At 37.0% G+C, this 19,688-nt stretch overlaps 1 protein-coding gene across 2 annotated transcripts; it reads right to left on the bottom strand.

Moving 5' to 3' along the window:
* Window positions 1-65: 65 nt before the first annotated feature.
* tom1 (target of myb1 membrane trafficking protein) lies at window positions 66-18,416 on the bottom strand. 2 transcript variants are annotated; one of them, XM_079876499.1, is made up of 16 exons: window positions 18,089-18,396; window positions 16,336-16,420; window positions 15,686-15,764; window positions 15,418-15,567; window positions 12,307-12,441; window positions 12,049-12,153; window positions 10,220-10,336; window positions 9,960-10,093; window positions 8,123-8,162; window positions 7,916-8,039; window positions 7,769-7,820; window positions 4,880-4,946; window positions 4,610-4,678; window positions 4,073-4,132; window positions 1,862-1,892; window positions 66-1,132 (listed from the first exon to the last, which is right to left on the bottom strand). In XM_079876499.1, the coding sequence occupies exons 1-16, from the start codon at window positions 18,138-18,140 to the stop codon at window positions 1,038-1,040; spliced, it is 1,395 nt and encodes a 464-aa protein (XP_079732625.1). In that variant the 5' UTR covers window positions 18,141-18,396; the 3' UTR covers window positions 66-1,037. The 2 variants fall into 2 exon arrangements, with proteins under 2 accessions (XP_079732625.1, XP_079732626.1); XM_079876500.1 differs by lacking the exon at window positions 4,610-4,678 and having other exon boundaries at window positions 18,089-18,416.
* Window positions 18,417-19,688: the final 1,272 nt, after the last annotated feature.

Below are 19,688 nucleotides of genomic sequence, written 5' to 3'. Positions count from 1 at the left end.
TATTTGTCTACAACGTGGGTTTTGCAGCCTGAATGTGTTGCATGTTTTGAACAAAGTAAAATGATCCGAATCAATTTTGCGGCTTTTATTTATATTGCACTAGAGGTCAAGCAGCACAAGCAAATCTTTTCTAACAGGCTTGCCTCAGGTTATGTTTGCAAAACACGTGTTCAGTTGGAGTTATTCTGCACTGCGTACAAATATACAGTTGAAGACTGTATACGCTGAAGACTCATCGGACAATTGCTGAAGAGACAGAATATCATTGCTGCTTTGTTTCACTAATATATTATTCTGGTATGTTTTAACAAAATAACTATATACACAAAAAGATAAAGATGACTTGTAATAACCTTAATTTTATTAAATATATTTTAACATAACCCCTAATATGAGCTGTTTAAGGTTGTACATAGATTACAAACACTAATAGCTCATATACTAGAGCAAGGGTGGCGAACGTAGGTCTTGGAGAGCCACAGTCCTGCAGAGTTTTGTTCAATCCTAATCAAACACACCTGAACAAACTCAACAAGGTCTGAAGTTACAAGAAAGCTAAAGGCATGCGAGTTTTATCAGGGTTAGAGCAAAACTCTCCAGAACTGACGTTCGCCACCCCTTCTCTAGAGACATGCAGCATCCTGCAGACAGAAACCACAATTATTGTAAGAAAGAAACAACCTACAAACTTCCATTTTTCACTTCCTTCAAAACAGTCTAATATAATACATTTAGTCTATACACACAACGGCTTCAACCTCAACGATCAAGATCTTTAATAAAGTCACCAAGATTTTTACCTCTACAACTGAAATGACTGTACTGAAGAAATTAGTGTCTAGTTATAAAAAACATTTCATAAGATCTGCAAAATCAAAATTAGTGTAATGTGAAACATCCACACAACCCGCGCCTAAAGTTAGGTTCCTAACATGGTTAGAAATAAACCAAAAATACTATACACAAACCGAAAGTAAGCACATGGTTATTAACTGAAATACAAATGTTTCATGTAGAGATGTAAATCCAATCCAGAGCTACAGCTGTGAACGGCCGGGGTCGTGGGGTGACGCATTTACTGAAGGAAGACGTTCAGCTGCTTTCGCTCTCTCCGCTAGAAACTTGTCGAACTCTGAGGGTGAGAAAGAGATGAGTCAAGAGATGAGTCATGAAATGATCTCTTGCACACGTCTGTTGTATGAAATGCTGCTTGCCTAGATTTAAACATGACTTGAGACTATAAGAAATGCCATATATATATCTTCATATAAGCAATTGCAATTGATGAAGTCTAATATCTTATATGCTGGGTTTTGGAAAGTACCAGCAAGTGTGTAAAAGATGAATCACCGAGCTAAGCGTTTTCAGATTACCACCAAATGTTAACAAGAGGAGATGTTCAGAGATTGAAAACCACAAGCAATAGAAACGACAATGCCACAGACTTAAATAGGAAGTAAAGATCACGAGTATGTGTAGGTGTAAGGTGATTAAAGGGCATTCGGCAGGTCAGACATGACACAGACTGAAACTCTGACAAGAGGAAGACAGGATCATATGAGGCAGAATGGGTTTGGGGGAAAAAACATTAAAGGTTGGCCAATGATATAACCTAGCATGCAGAAGAAAAGATGAGCGAACATAATCATGGCATATGGCCCAGATGGACTGAAGTTTTTTTTTTTTTTTACACATTTTCTCTGTTCATTTAAATCTGCGTTGATTTATATGTGGCAAAATGCATGACTTGCTGCTTATAGTATACTGGATATTGATCCCATAATAGTACTAGTCTTATTTGTAGCTGAAAGCGTTATCATATTAGCCACATTATTTCCTAAGCATACAAAAAGAAGAGTACCTTCACTAGTCACTCCCTCCGAGTCATCTTCCTGCAACGCAAAAATATACTTATGAAATACAGATTTCAATACAGTAAACAATAATCAGTGTTTTAAGATTTCAATTTCTTCCTAAATATCTCTGGTTTTATTGCAAGTTTCAGTGCAACATTTCGTGACATTCACAAATCTTTAAATTATATAATTTTTTTTTGTTTTTTTCAAGTCTTTGATTAATAGCATATTCAAAAGAACAGCATTTATTTGAAATAGAAATCTTTTGTAACATTATAAATGCCTTTACTGTCATTTTTGATCAATTTAATACATATTGCCAAATAAAAGTATTAATTTCTTTCAAAATAAAAAAAATCTTACATCTTACAAGTTTATAAGAGAATTTTGATATTTCAAATGTTGTTTTTAAACATTACTACACACACACACACATATACAGTGAGGAAAATAAGTATTTGAACACCCTGCTATTTTGCAAGTTCTCCCACTTGGTAATCATGGAGGGGTCTGAAATTGTCATCGTAGGTGCATGTCCACTGTGAGAGACATAATCTAAAAAAAAAATCCTGAAATCACAATGTATGATTTTTTAACTATTTATTTGTATGATACAGCTGCAAATAAGTATTTGAACACCTGTCTATCAGCTAGAATTCTGACCCTCAAAGACCTGTTAGTCTGCCTTTAAAATGTCCACCTCCACTCCATTTATTATCCTACATTAGATGCACCTGTTTGAGGTCGTTAGCTGCATAAAGACACCTGTCCACCCCATACAATCAGTAAGAATCCAACTACTAACATGGCCAAGACCAAAGAGCTGTCCAAAGACACTAGAGACAAAATTGTACACCTCCACAAGGCTGGAAAGGGCTACGGGGAAATTGCCAAGCAGCTTGGTGAAAAAAGGTCCACTGTTGGAGCAATCATTAGAAAATGGAAGAAGCTAAACATGACTGTCAATCTCCCTCGGACTGGGGCTCCATGCAAGATCTCACCTCGTGGGGTCTCAATGATCCTAAGAAAGGTGAGAAATCAGCCCAGAACTACACGGGAGGAGCTGGTCAATGACCTGAAAAGAGCTGGGACCACCGTTTCCAAGGTTACTGTTGGTAATACACTAAGAGGTCATGGTTTGAAATCATGCATGGCACGGAAGGTTCCCCTGCTTAAACCAGCACATGTCAAGGCCCGTCTTAAGTTTGCCAATGACCATTTGGATGATCCAGAGGAGTCATGGGAGAAAGTCATGTGGTCAGATGAGACCAAAATAGAACTTTTTGGTCATAATTCCACTAAACGTGTTTGGAGGAAGAAGAATGATGAGTACCATCCCAAGAACACCATCCCTACTGTGAAGCATGGGGGTGGTAGCATCATGCTTTGGGGGTGTTTTTCTGCACATGGGACAGGGCGACTGCACTGTATTAAGGAGAGGATGACCGGGGCCATGTATTGCGAGATTTTGGGGAACAACCTCCTTCCCTCAGTTAGAGCATTGAAGATGGGTCGAGGCTGGGTCTTCCAACATGACAATGACCCGAAGCACACAGCCAGGATAACCAAGGAGTGGCTCTGTAAGAAGCATATCAAGGTTCTGGCGTGGCCTAGCCAGTCTCCAGACCTAAACCCAATAGAGAATCTTTGGAGGGAGCTCAAACTCCGTGTTTCTCAGCGACAGCCCAGAAACCTGACTGATCTAGAGAAGATCTGTGTGGAGGAGTGGGCCAAAATCCCTCCTGCAGTGTGTGCAAACCTGGTGAAAAACTACAGGAAACGTTTGACCTCTGTAATTGCAAACAAAGGCTACTGTACCAAATATTAACATTGATTTTCCTCAGGTGTTCAAATACTTATTTGCAGCTGTATCATACAAATAAATAGTTAAAAAATCATACATTGTGATTTCAGGATTTTTTTTTTAGATTATGTCTCTCACAGTGGACATGCACCTACGATGACAATTTCAGACCCCTCCATGATTTCTAAGTGGGAGAACTTGCAAAATAGCAGGGTGTTCAAATACTTATTTTCCTCACTGTACATACGCATATATATATATATAGCCTCTCTCTCTCTCTCTCTCTCTATGTATGTGTATATATATATATATATATATATACACACACATACAATTGTAAGTGGAATTGGACTTAGAATTATAACTGTTATATATCTTTCAATTCCCATTCTAAGAGGAACGTTTCACTCACATCATCCACGTCAAGCCATTGTTCAATGTCATCCATCACTTCACTCTGATTGACTGGGATCTGACAGCAGAAGAAAAAATATGAATTAATTCACTTTAGCATAATAAATTACAACTATCAGTTCCAAACCACACCCATCACAAACAAGCTTTACACTACTTTATAGTATAAAAGAGAAATCGCTATGTTTCAGTCCTGAGAATGGGAAATAAGTTGGTTTGAAATGGGAACACCAAAAATAAAAGGTATGGATAAAAGTATGGATCTGTCAGGATCCAGGCCTGAGGGACAGAATCAACTAAACACCAAAAAGTCCCACCGAACCTTCAGCAAATAAAGATAATGAAGCTCAAAACATGCAGGCGACACGAAAGCAAGACAGCAGACACTCGTCGTTCACCGAAGGAGAAAAAAACTTTGACATGCTGAAAGAAAAAGTAAAAAACGAGCCCAGAGCAGCAGGCAGGTACACAAGCTCAACCAACAGCACGTCACACACTGCACTGACTGTCCGTCTCATCAGCCAATCAGACCCACCATTCCCTTTTCAAGCATCCAATGAAACTGAGGTGAGCTGCCGAGGGAGGTGGAGTCTAGGCTTTCATCCTTAACATAGACAGACAATAGTTTTAAGTGATGGACACATATCGTGGCATCCAATGAAAGGAGAAAACAACCACAGGAACATCCTGACTGCTCTCACACATTAATGAATGCTGCTCTCTCATAATACAAAGAGGTGCTATTTGAACACCATTTCAAACATGACATCCCTTCTGTAGGATTTAATCATTCAAAGACACTTACCGCTCCAGTGTCCTGTCGCTCTCTTCGTGTGGCTGCCAGTCCCTCGAGAGCTGCACAGCTTTCTGGACTATCAATAAATCACAACTGTAAATTGCTTTGGACATAAAAAAACAATACCTCAAATCATGCAAAATGAGCTACAGAAACTTTCTATACAACACACTCTTTATTTAAAGCGCCCCCTATTATGCTTTTACGGATTTGACCTTTCATGTAGTGTGTAATGTAGCTGTGTGTGAATGTAAAAGGTCTGCAAAGTTACAAAGATCAAAGTGCATGTTAAATCAAGTTATTGTCCCCCAAAAGAAAGGACCGATTTGGAACCACCAGTCAGTAATTCCAGTCTTACTTCCTGCATGAACTTACGTAGGTTTGTAACAAATTTGCATAATGCCAGTCTATGGTCTTCACTGGCTGCATGTAGGGCCGGGAATCGAATACTTGATGTCAGGAATCGGATACTTGTTATAAAATTAAAAGGTCAGGTATTAATGGTCGGCGGCGAGGCGTGAACCGTCCGACGCGCAGCGGTTGCCTCCGCCGAAGTCCATTAATACCTGACAATGGACACCTCGAAGGGCATTAACCCACTTATACCATGGTCACTTGCCAAATAACACATTTTTAAAACATTAGTTTATATTTTAATTAGTTTTACAATCGAAATCTAAAGTTTTTACAAACAATAACTTGGTTTCCCTGGTTACGCCTGACGGTTTATTTAGCAACCGGAGATATTTATATTCCGCTCAGCTCGTAGAACCCTTCAGTTTAATGCCTGTTGCTATGGTTACTCACAGCTGATGTAGCCAGCGCATTTATTAATTAATTTCGAACGGTAAACAGTCGGTTTCACCAGAACTCCTTTACTAGGTGTCCTCTATCATTTTTATATCATATCTATTTTTTTTATTTGTTCTTTTTTAATGACTGAGTGTTTATTGTCTTTAATAGTGCTTATTAGTTAGGCTAGTTGTTTTTCTATGGGATTTTCAAACCACAGGCAAACGGTCCTTGTGTAAGTGTTCTTTTAGCCTGTTGATTTTTGTTCATGGTATTCAGCTACAATTAAATGTTTTGCAATAAGACTAAATGTGAATGAGATCTAAGATTGTTCTTTTTTGGCTTATTGGAATCGAAATTAGGAGTCGATAAGAATTGGAATCGGTAAGCAGAATCAAAATAAGAATCGAAATCGATCAAATTCAAACGATACCCAGCCCTAGCTGCGTGCGAACAACGTCTACTTTGACCCGCAAACACTGAAGTTGTAGCTGAGGCCTGGACGAGTTTGGTTTGTGTTGTCGAAATGTCAAGAAGATGCCGTTTTCTGCGCAGCGAAAGGAAATCCACTTTGCACACATTTCCAAAGGACGAGGAGTCGAGGACTCGTGCTGGAATCATTACCTTTCATTTCATGTTGTCGAAAGTCTTCTCTCTTTTTAAAAAAAAATTCCTCAAGTCAGGGAGTTCCAGATGCCAAAACGTATTGGTCAAGACAATAAAGCCGAGATCCCTGCAGAACATCTAACAGTCCCGGTCGCAGCTTCCACTTTTAAACCATTTTTTTTTTTTTTTGCTCATGTTCAGAAGTGCTTTCCGGCCTTTCTTTTTGGCTCATCTTCAAACTCTTGCTACAATTATTTATCTTCTCACAGTCACTTTCGTTTTAATGGTGACACACTACCCACTAGTCTATTTTTATGAGTCAAACAAGGATATACAAGTTGACTAATGTTTCCTGGTTTTGCTCATATTATTTCCAGGCTATTCTAAAAACATATACTTTATTTCTAATAAAAATATAGCAGTGAGTAAGTAAATTTAATTTATAAAGCACATTTACACACAGCATAAAACCGACCAAAGTGCTGTACAGTGAATAACTAAAAAACACATAGGATCAATAATCATAATTATACAAAACATGAATAAAAAGAAAACCTTCAATATGAATATATTACAAATATTTTATAAAAATCCTTTTTAAAACTATAGTTTTATAGTATAATCCTACTATAGTATAATAATCCCACTATAAGTAAGGGCTAATGCCCGACGAGATGTCCATTGTCAGGTATTAATGGACGACGGCGAGGCATGAACTGTCCGACGCGCAATGGACACCTCGAAGGGCATTAGCCCACTTATACCATGGTCACTTGCCAAATAACACATTTTTAAAACATTAGTTTATATTTTAATTAGTTTTACAATCGAAATCTAAAGTTTTTACAAACAATAACTTGGTTTCCCTGGTTACGCCTGACGGTTTATTTACTAGGTGTCCTCTATCACTTTTTAATGGACACCTTGCAGCCAATCAGAATCGAGTATTCACCCAGACCATGGTATAATATAGTATAATCACTGTGTATCCAGTGCTGAGGAAGCCTCCAGAGATGAAATTAAAATAATGGCCATTTGGTTTCCGACATGCGCTGTAAGCAATAGACCAAATCACAACAGATTGGGCCGTCTGACCAATCAGAGCAGAGTAGACCAATCACAACAGACTAGGCAACAGATCTGACCGATCAGAGCAGAGTAGCTCTCAGAGAAGAGGGGTTTAGAGAGAGATTGAATCCTTTATCCAATCGTTTCAGACATTGTGAGAAAAGAGGTGATGCTGCAATGTATATTATGAGAAAATTAAAGAGTTTTTTGACGTTGGATAAATGTAAATCTATTGTAGGAGACCTCCAAAACAAAGTTAGGAACTTTTAAAATAGCATAATATGGGCAATCAATTTAAACAATCAAGTTCACTTTATTGCCAATAACTTCACTTCCTAAAAACTTCACAAACATTTGCTCACAGCTCTAGTTTGTAATGCTGTTTTATAAAATGAGACTTAAATTATACATATAAACTGCTTTAATTCTTACCTTTTTTGTAATGAGCTGCTTTTATTTAGTTTTGGCGCATCGGCTTTTGTGCCTGTAGCAAATCATGCAACAAAATGATTCATTATTAACTGAAGATTGAGAATAAAATGTGAACAAAATATAAATATAAGCACAATTGGCACTTACTCAATCCTGCCATCTGATTGGATAGTGTGGTCACTGTTGATTGGCTGACTGGATTGTGAGCACCATTTGCTGCCTTTGATTGGTTGGGAGTACCCAAGTCAATGAGGTTTGCATAAACTGGATTCTGAAATATAACAATAAAGTAAGAAAGGAATCTATCTATAGATGAATCCAGCAATATTTAATATTACATTTATAAACTCTTACAGACTGTGCACTGCTCTGTCGGTTGAGGTGTCTTTCAAATCTGAAAAAAAGAAGTTGGGTAACACTGATGAGACAAGTTATTAAATTGCGAATAGCGAATTAATTTTCATGAGTTCCACAGTAGTTTTAAACAGGATTTTTACATTTTTAAAAAAAAGGATTAGTAATATATTTACTATAAATCAACTCTATGTTGAGGATTTTAATAATTAATTAAATTAAAAATTCTAATAAATAATTATAATTTTTTTTAATTCTCTGATATGCCTACGTTTTCCATGATCGTGGGAACCCTGTCATTCTAAATATATATATATATGACATTTCATAATTACCATAATTGCCAATATTATCTAGAAAGGACAATTGGAACATTTCAGGAACATTAATTTGAATTAACTTTCGTTTGTATGTTTTCAGCTCTCAATTTTTTTATTTTTTTTATTTTGTTATGTGCTTTTGTCATTTGAATTATTATTATTTATTTTTTTAAATATTACTATTATTGGAGAATTTCATTTGTCTCATACATGAGTCCAGATGCATGCAATAAATATTAGAGAAACTAGGCCTAAAATATGGGAGGATAAAAATTATGGGGAACAGAGACAACAGGTCAAAAGAGGACAAAAATTATGGGAGACAATGAGAACAGGTCAAAAGAGTATATGAGGATAAAAACTGGGTAAAAGGTTGTGAGAGGACAAGAGTGGAAAAGTACCCCAAAAAACATATGTGAAGTCATTGTCAAAAAGCGCATGCGCAAGTATGGCCACCAATAGAAATTAGACATCGATGCAGGTGTTTCTAATCGTGGCGAAGTGACGAGGAGGAGCAAAAAGAAAAAGATAACTGTATGAATGCTAATTGGACACCAAGTGATAAAAAAAAAAGGTATAAGACTTGAGTGCAGACCATTGTAAGATCAGATGTCCGGATGGCCAGCCGGCTTCTCCTTTATTGTCTGTACAATAAAGTTAATTCTTCTGAGACCTGAAACTTCGACTCTGAAAGATTTTTTGAAGACCTGAACCAAAGACAGAGAATTGGCCACCACACTATTTAGGTTTAATTTATTTTTATAACGGTTTTTATTCATCTCTAGTTAGTATTTTTAGTGCTTCAACTTACTAAACTTATTTCAGTTAGTTTCCGAGTCAACTTTTTTTCCATATAACATTTATTTTATCAGATTTATTTCAATGAACAAAACAGCTTTTAATAGTTTTAATGGTTTACACTTCACAATAAGGTTTCATTAATTAACTACATTAGTGAAAATCAACTGAAAATGAACAATACTTCTACAGCATTTATTAATATTACTCTAATTACTAATACAATCTAAGATCAAAAGTTAAGCGTGAACATTTGTATTATCTAACATTAACCAAGGCTAATTCATGCTGTAAAAATATACTGTTCACTGTTAGTCAATGCATTAGCTAATGCTAACAAATGAGACCATATTGTAAAGTGCTGCCATTTTAATTAGCATAACATCCCAGGCCAATGCATTTTTTGTGTTTATCATGCAATATATTTAATGTCCACTGGGTGGCAGTACACTGGCAGATAAACATAGTGCCTGAGGTCAGGAGGTCAAGTGTCTTGGTAATAGGGGATGTGTGCACACAGTGTTTGATTGGATATAGCATACTATTCTCACTATTTCTAACTATTTCTAACTATTTTTAATATCATAAATATAATACCATCTATCATCAGTCAGATGCTTGTTCACCATATTTTTTAAACCTTGCAGGTCTCCATGCGCATGACATGAAAGTTTACACATTAAGTATTCACGGAACGTTCTCAACATCACGCCTCTAACCTGTGATATTGTGCAAAGGTGGTGTTAATGTCATCATTGGCAGTGAGTAACTGCTCTATGAGCTTCTCCTCGGTCAGTCGGGGTATGAGCTCCACCATCCGGCCCTGCATGTCCTTGCTCATGGAGTACAGCTGCTACTGACCGCCAGAGAGAGTAGAGAAACAGCAACAGCCCTTCACATTTATACTCTGGAGGATGAGTGTGTACATGCAGGAGAAAGTAAGGGGGTGTGTGTGTTTGTGTCCGTGTCTGATTCCAACCTGTAGTAGCTCTGTGTCCGTCGGCTCGAGACTTCCAGGCTCCATCTGACTCATCATGTCTGACATCACAGATATATTATTACGCGCCACCACCAGTTCAGCCTTCAATGTCTTCATCTGAAACACAGACACACTTGAAACCAGCAGTATTCAATATTATAGTAATACAAACAACAATTTTACAGCATTCACATACTTATCTTGGTTGACGTTCATTTCTACAGATTAAGTTGTATAAATTAACATTAGTTAGAACAAACAAGAATTACAGTGAGCAATAGTATATTTATTTATAAATTAACATGAACCCAGTTTGATAAATGCTAAAAAATTACTTCATGATATATAATACATTAATTAATGGCGACAAATTAATCTTAATTTAATATTTAACCACCATAATTCTTCATTGGTCAGTCACAGAATTAATAATCATAAGAGTGCATAACAGATATATATATATATATATATATATATATATATAAATAATATGATATAATATGCTATCATATATATATATTCCAAATAAATTTAATTAATAAATAAATAAATAAATAAATGTGAGCATGACTGTGTATCACAATGTTGCCAAAGCATTAACATGTATAAACATGTTGTGTAGCACATTAAATAAATAAATAAAATTCATCTAAATAACCTGGTTGGAGGTTATTTTTGCATTGACCATCACACCATGTAATATGCAAATTATTATGTATATATAAATTATTAAATAATATTAACATTAAACAAAGTATATATTTAAAGCTAATCTGAGGCCCTCTGGCTGGTTACTTTTGTAGTCTGTTTAGTCAGTTCAGTCAATCCATAACAATTTGTTCATTTCTAAAATCAGGGTTTCTGCAGGTTTTACGAAGGTAAATTTAAAACTTTTTCAAGAAAATTTTAAGAGTAAGTAAAGGAAATGTAAGAAATATATTGAAGGGAACTCAATACGTCAATATGTTCTCTAAATGTGAATGTCTAGGGAGAAAAATAATGAGTTGTGTTAGCAAAACTTTAGAGTTTGAAAATACAACTTCCAACATCCATTACTTTACGATTGATTTTACAAAGTATTATACTCACAACCACTAGAATATGCACATAACTTTTACTGTACCTTCTGATCACACACTGCACAAAAGTGATGTTCTTCCTCAGTACAACTGTCAAAAGATTCTTACTCATTTAATAAATTGAGTTTATGCTTAAAACAAGAACAAATATCTGACAATGGGCTCAGAAAAATCAACTTCATTCAAAGGGAAGTTTTCATAACTCATTGACTGATATTTGCATCAACTCACTCCATTTTGTTCAACTTTTCAAGACTTAATTTTACATTTGCATCTCAAGTAAATGTATCAAAGATGTTTAGATATTTGTATTGGAAAACAGGACAAAAATACTAAGGAAGATATACATTTTTTTCTGATTTTTCTCATGACTTAAAGGGATAGTTCACCCAAAAATGAAAATTCTGTCATCATTTACTCACCCTCAAGTTGTTTCAAACCTGTATGAATTTCTTTCTTCTGCTGTACAGAAAGGAAGATATTTAGAAGAATATCAGTAACCAGACAGTTTCTGGTCTCATTGACTTCCATAGTAGGAAAAAAAATATACTATGGAAGTCAATGGTACCAGAAACTGTCTGGTTACTGATATTCTTCTAAATATCTTCCTTTCTGTTCAGCAGAAGAAAGAAATTCATACAGGTTTGAAACAACATGAGGGTGAGTATATGATGACAGAATTTTCATTTTAAAGTGGAGTATCCCTTTAAGCGTGACATGCTAGATAGCTTTGCTATGTGTGCGTGTTACCTGTTGAGGTGACAGCGTGACGGGCGTCTCTGTATTCTGTGGCTGTGAGGATTTGACGAAGTGACTTTCTGTACGCGCTGTTACTGAAGGCATGGACTCAACAGTCTGTTGGAATCAAGCATTAATTAATAAATCAGAAAATAAGCAAACGCAGTGCATGCTAACACTCTAGAGAGGATCTACTGTGTGCAGATTTTTTATAAAAAATTGTTTATAAAAAGCTGGTTCAACAAGTATTTGAAAATGCAGCAGTTATACCCTGTTGGGAGTGTGAATAGGGGAATACCCATTCAGTTCAGTCATGGGAAACTCCAGGCCTTTTCTCCTGAGATCCTCATACACGGTTACAACACCCGTCAAATCTGGAGAGCTGCGGAAGGCATCGGACCACGCCTAGTAAGAGAGAAAGACACACACACACACACACACACACACACACACACACACACACACACACAGCTCTGTCTAAATACTTCACACTGCAGAACACAGGCACAGAGCCACATACTGAGCCAAACGTTTCAATGCCAGTGGAAGAGTTTTCTTTGAAATAAATGAATACTTTTATTCAGCAAGGATGCATTAAACTGATCAAAAGTGACCGCAAAGTCAAAATAATAATGTTGCAAATAAATGCTGTTCTGTCATGAAAACTCAGTGTTTGGCATGGTAATGGATATGTTTGGAACAGATGCCGCTGCTGTTGGTTATTGCTTCTACTGCAGAGCAAGTACAGGACTTGCTACTACCAATACATACACAGACACTTTGCTGTGAGCAAGTAATGCCCGGTACACAATGTACGATTTTGGGCTGACCCAGACGAAAGATGACCAATCGTGGCGATTTCTGAGGTCGTGGCTCCTAAACGGTGGTTCTACGTTGTCGTTGTTATGATCTTGCGACAAAAGACAGCCTGCGATAATTTTCTGACGGTGTCGATTCATCTCGTTCTATTTGTTTTCCACTAGTGCATGCTGATGACGAATGCATCAACAAATACTTGACAAATGCATTCACGACCTTGCAACTGTGCTATTGAACTTTAATACATAAAGTAATACATCCTTTCCTTTCAACTTTTGGCTTGCAACATTAGTATAATAACAAACAAATAAAAAATAGTTTAGCTTTTAACACCTTTTACATGACGATACTATTTCTTTTCATGGCCATAGGCTAAAATAAAATAAAAAATCAGTTGCCATTAAAAAAAAACACTATTTCAGTAAAAAATTATTTCAGTCCTCCAGATGGTCTGTACACTTTCCTTATGTAGGCTTCTAGGTCGCTAGCACCTTTATTTGACACTGACACGTTCGTGCCAGCTTTGCAGGTCATGCATTCTGCTTCACACGGATCCCGACAGAGACGAAAACACTGGAATTTTCTCTGTAAATCATCTGTGAATTTACATTTGGGCTTTTTTACGCTGTTCAGGAGCCACTGTTGACAAGTAAGCGCTGCTCTGTCTCTTGGCTGTTGCCGTGGTGCTGAGGGTAATGATTGACATGCAGTTTGACCAAAGTTTGCGTTACGTACATGAACGACCGACCAATGGTGGCGTGCGAGAAGGTGGGACCTAAAGCAATGCAAAAACGCACACATTAAATGGCGACTGTAGAAAGCAAAAGCCGAATCCCGAAACATTTTGGGCGATCTAGAAATCCCGGCCGGACACATTTTTTTAGGTCCAAAAAAAGAGGACATGTCCGGGAAAAAGAGGATGTATGGTCACCCTATCTATACTAACTTGCGTCATAACCTATGATTCAATAGGCCTATCTATACTAACTTGCGTCATAACCTATGATTCAATAGGTATCATCATTGTACAGTCTACATACATGTCGTTAATTAGATCCATGTTGTACAGTGTGATTTCTAATGATCTTGTAGGATTGCTGAAATCACACAGTCTGTAGCAGACATAAGACATGCTGCTGCTGCTGTACAATATAACATGTATGAATTACCCGTGGCAGATCTATACAGGTGGAGCTGGGGAAGGTGGAGGGTTTCTGAAGGTGCACTGCAACTGCTACAGCAAATGCTAACCAAGTATTTGAAGGTTGAGCAGCGAGCTCATTGGCTACTGATACAGCAAGAACCAATCAGCTGTGCCCTATGGAGAATGATGTGATTGCAAGCAGATTGAGTTAAACGTACAGTATGGAATTTTTCGCCGCTAGGGGTCGCTAACCTCTTTACAATAACAAAGGCGTAGTTTGATGACGCAACATTTGCTAAGAATTATGGATCTTGTCGTCAACGTCAAGCCGACCGATCTAGTAATGTTTATGGATGACTGAATACATAGATGCTTTTATCATTACTGTGATATGAAGCAGGTCGGGATTGCTAAGAGACAGCTATCAGCTCCAAACGCGACGCGAGCTCCCGCGGATATAAAAGGAATATGGACATTTCATTCTACCGAACTACACGCAAGTGCAGAATTACTACTCACAGGTCAGTTTATTAGACAAATTAAACTTGTGAGGTAACGCAGCGCTGTTTCACTTGTTAACGTTACACTATCACACTAAACTGCATTTCAATGTTGAAATTGATGTGTTAGTTTGTCTGTATGAGACTAGCAGTAAGCTAGATCAACATTAGAATAACATAACGTTACAGATCATATTCTAACATTTTATCATTGTTGAACTATATAACATTGATTAGTTTTATGTAAATGTGCTCACCTGTTTAATAAAGTACATGTAGGAGCGGCCGAAGTCTTGGACGTGGAGCTCTAGGCATCTCGAAAACACCGCGCTGATATTGATACTCGTTTTAGTTCTCCTTTTTTATACAAAGTCTGCTTGCCATGGTCCATAATGTTTGAACGAAACAACAACAGCGTGCAAATAGACATTGCGAACTACACAGTTGTCTGCGTCTGTCGCTTTGGTTACTATCAGAGGGCTCTGGTTACTATGGCAGTACGAGCCTGGTACGAGCGGAAACCAGGGACAACGCGGATATGACGCCATTGACTGCGACAAAACGGAAATAAAGAAACGTGCCGTGTCTTCGAATTAAATTAAAATTTCTCCTGGTTTGAAAGTTGTTGGAAACAGTCGGGATAATGTAAGTACACAACTAAAAAATATATATAACATGGATATAGTGATTTTTGCTATTTTTAAACCAAAAAAAATACATATTGTGCCTTTAAAGTCAGCCTGCGCCATTTTCATGTCAGTTTCATGACAGAACTTTGTATTTGTTTTTTTGTTTTTTACTTTCTATTGATAAAAGAATTCGTGAGCAGCAAATTAGCATATTAGAATGGTTTCTGAAGGATCATGTGACACTGTTTACTCAGAGCACTAGCTGAGTTGACAAAGGGTTTATTTGCACCTGTATCATGCTCAAGACTCTGTCCTGAAGAGCCACTGGTGCGTTGTTTTTAGGCAGGATGGTTTGGACCAAAACGTTCTCCACAAAGTCTCTGGTGGACACGTAGATGTGGAACTTGTGCCCGCAGTTCTTCACACACGCCTCCAACACCTGCAGCAAAACCAAAGCGGATACTGAAGAATGCACAATTCAAAACGTAATGTGAATTATTAATGTGTAAACATGAGGAAGAGCCTTTGATGGTACTGACAATATGTTTGACACTTACACTCAAAGCCAGCATGACCTCTTTGAAATTCCTATTACCCAGAATTCTCTTCTTTATTGCCCTGACTGCATCTTTAGGTCTGCAAACAGAGCAGCATAACAAAAATGATGTTAAACAATGTATGTTATACAATCTAGAAACTCAAAGTTGAATGAACTATTCAGATTTGGACACTATTATTGTATGCAAATAATGACAGCTTAAGCAAAAGGAGAGGTTTTAAATGTTAAAACAATTGCTATACAGCTCAAAATAAAGACAAACGGTATTTGTGGTTGTGAAACATTAGCTTTTTATTGTGACTTGTTATATATCCACTGATGTATAATGGATCAGAGTACAGTATGCTGCTAGTTCAATCAAAATAAAACGCTATTTTTTTTTTTCTTTAATTAAATGAAATATTTTATTTGTTTACCTGCATGTCATGTGAGCATTAACCAACATCACAGAACCGTGAATATGTGCATGTGTTGTTAAATTTATGAAATGTCAACCTGAAAATCTCGGACAACAATTGTGGGAATCCTTGGTCTAATACAACATTCAGATGTTTTAAGTGTAGTTTAGGTGTTTGGGAAAGACTTTTAAAAAAATCCATTGTCATGACTACATAAACAGAAATCTGTCGTCTCTGACAACATACACACCCTTCATCTGTTTCATTGACAATGTCACAGATCTCCATGTTGAGGCCCCAGTCCTCTGATGGGAGAGAAGAACTGGTGGCATGTTCTGAAAAAGAGACCAAGAAACAAGTTAAACAATCATAAAGGGTTCACCCTAAAATAACCGGATACAACATGCTGTAGTTTAAAATAGCTGTTACATGCATACTTTGATCTCATACTTATCGTTCTTTTTTTAAAAGCATAACTGAACAAAATGCAGATGAACTCAAAGCAATTATGTAGATGTTTGCAAGCTAACTAGTACTGTTCTTTATCAACAGAATCCACAGCACAAAATAAACTTTATGATAAAATCACTGAACTGTCTGTCTGCTGAATGCCCTGCTATTACACCAGGACATTATTGTTATCTTACTCATCAGCCGAGCGCTTTATGATTCACGGCAACACTATCAAAGTTACAAGCACTGAACTTGTGTTGACATAATAGCTGCTTATTGTCACGAAGAGCCCAGACTAACTTTACAAAGAGGTCTCATATTTACGCTCCACTCATAATGGATTAGTGAAATCCCACCCATAAGCTGAACTGGAAATTTTAACTAGCTAACTAGTTAGTTAAGTAACGAACAAGCTAGTTTAACATGACTTGTCGCATTGTTTACAATGCTTAAGGTTCCGCACCTGGGCAGGGAAAACAGGCTTTTCAACAGTTTGAAAGGGCGAGTTCCATTACATAAGGGGACTACCCATCTTTAAAGTCACCTTCTGGAATATTGCAGTATTTATTATAAATGATTTATCCATGCATATGGTTTATCATATCTAAATTCATGAGCCCTCATAATCTTTAATCAAAATAACTTTGCCTCCCTCTTGTAACTATCAAGTCCTACATTTTTTCTTGTTTGAGAAGACGTTTCACTTGGATATACATCACAATAGGGAAGAAAAGATTATTGCAACTTCCATTACATGGCATACTGACTTACTAAACGCTAAAGGAGATGATGATGTGGATTACAATTCTTTTCAAATGTTCCACAGAATTTTTTTTAGACAATCTGACAATTCGAAGGATGAGCAGAACATTGCAAAGATCATTTTGCTGCTAATGCATAATTATGGCGTTTGGCTGGAACATGCAGTTCCTCCCCAACTAATTGCTCTGTGCTGAGATGAGACTAGTCTAGCTGCAACGACACAATCAAGTGCACAGCAGAACAAGAGGCCACCCCTTAAAATGAATGAAAAGTAGACCTATTATTGTATTTCTTGCGAAAACAGCATTAACATCTGGACTAGGTTACATAACCGTTTTAATTCTCAGATGTAAATAGCTCTTTTCTAAACAAGAGCCACAAAGAAATGGGTCAAAACGTTATTAGGATGCACTGAGACGTGCAAGCAACTTCCAACAAACCTCCTCGTCCCTATTGGCAGATGGCGTTTGATTGACACGCGGCTCCGCCAATCACGAACGCGTTGATGGGGCGCCTCCGATTCTGGTTCGCACGAACGAGGTGTCAATCTTAATTTAATCGTATCAGTTGCTGTCATCCGTAATTAAACGATGTATACGTGTTCTGTTCATGTGTGTCTACTGTCTAGCAAGAAAACCAGGAGCGAATATATATGTGATGTAAGCTAAACATCAAGCAGCCGTATTCCATACACATCAAGTTAAAGTGCACTTGCTGATCTGTGCTAAACTGACGCCCGCTTAGACGTACTGCGAGTTATTTTCGACCTCATCCAGCGTGTTACTCACCTATAAGTTGACCCACGGGTGAAGAAAAAGGGTTTCCTATGAAAAACTCCATCCTCCGACCGAGTGTCTCTGCTGCTCAGTGTTTCGGCTTCGGGCTGACCAGCTGGAGAGCTAAACAAACTTAACCGATTACATCATCTCTTAAAGTGACAGTAGCACTATGAGAATACGGGGCTCTCCCAGCCCCAGGTGTTTACTGTATTCAGCGTACTGTTTTCATTTGTATGCGAAACACTGCGTTATGCAACAATAAACGTTTTAACCGTCTTAAACAGATTACAGCAAGCATCAGTCTGCATGTTTAGTCCAAGTAGGCACGTTCTTATCTTTCTTAAAGGGACAGTTCACCCAAAATAAATTTTACAATTTCATTTGTTTAGTCATCATTCAAGTTATTGCAAACCTGTATGAATTTCTTTCTTATGCTGGACATAAAAGATTATATACTGTTTGGTTATCAAATATCTTTATATGTTGAACAGAAGAACTTGTTTGGATTGAGTGTGAGTAAATTATGACAGAATTGTCCTTTTTGGGTGAATTATCCTTTTAAATGGGATTTTAACTCCGTTTTGTATTGTTTTAATCTAACTGTATAATAATTAAAAATGAAAATTGCCTCTGATATTACTCAGATGTGCACGTCAGGCATTGCATTGTGGGATGCAGTATTCCATGATTTAAGCTCTTAAATATGTTGTCATCCAGATATTCAATGCATACAAAACAATTCATGCATTGTGCACCTATAAATACTGCATATTGCATATTGTAGTATGATTAGCATGGTTCAACACTATTCTGAACATAGCCATGGAAAAACACGACCAACATTCTTGTCATTTGGAATTGCATAAATGATAAGGTGTGGTGCTCTTTAACCAACTAAAATAAAGGCCCTGCCCTGTATGTGTTGCCCACATGATTTGATTTGAGAGTGCATAACAAGCAGTCTGGTGACCTGTCAGGGTGTGTGTGTGTGTGTGTGTGTGTCTATGCTCTACACCACAGAAACACATTGATTCCTTGGTGTATGAGATGCAGTCTTTGGTCTTGTTGGGCCTAATCAAATTATTTATAGGATCTATTGTAAAAATGGTAGCAGGAGGTCAAGCTAATTTTGATGCATGTCAGTCTTTATCATATCTGAAATACTGCCTCCAGTAATATTAGTCTTTTTGTCTCTAAAGGTCAACATCTTTCTGTTGTAAACACTACAGCCTATTGAACAGGCCACAAAACTAATCCCAGTCCACGCCAAGCCTTCCAGTTTCAACAAGGACAGATGTAAGAGATTTTTCTATATTAGTTTTGGGAATTGGGGCTACTAGTGAATGTTTGAAAGGGTTAGAAATCATCGATATTTATAAGAGTGTGTTACGAAGTCTCTTATGCTCACCAAGACTGAATTGAAAAACTTTTCAATTTAAAATGTCATACAATTTTAAATATTCCATTTGAATATATTTTAAAATGTAATTTATTCCTGTGATGCAAACCTGATTTTCAGCATCATGGTCTTCAGTGTCACATGATCCTTCAGAAATCATTCTAATATGATGATTTGATGTTCAAGTAACATTTCATAGCTTTTTTTTTT

Source organism: Squalius cephalus (assembly GCF_949319135.1).
Source record: "Squalius cephalus genome assembly, chromosome: 1".
NCBI lineage: Eukaryota > Metazoa > Chordata > Actinopteri > Cypriniformes > Leuciscidae > Squalius > Squalius cephalus.
Note: the sequence above shows the minus strand (reverse complement) of the source record. Positions and strands in the feature narration are given on the sequence as shown.

What these genes read in the sequence shown, in the direction of transcription:
- tom1 (XM_079876499.1), bottom strand. Translation starts at nt 18,140, where the DNA reads ATGGAGTTTTTCATAGGAAACCCTTTTTCTTCACCCGTGGGTCAACTT. An exon ending in GTCAATGAAACAGATGAAGG is followed by an intron (nt 15,765 to 16,335) that starts GTGTGTATGTTG and finishes CTCTGTTTGCAG; the next exon opens with ACCTAAAGATGCAGTCAGGG. An exon ending in AGCAGCTCATTACAAAAAAG is followed by an intron (nt 4,947 to 7,768) that starts GTAAGAATTAAA and finishes ATTTATTGATAG; the next exon opens with TCCAGAAAGCTGTGCAGCTC.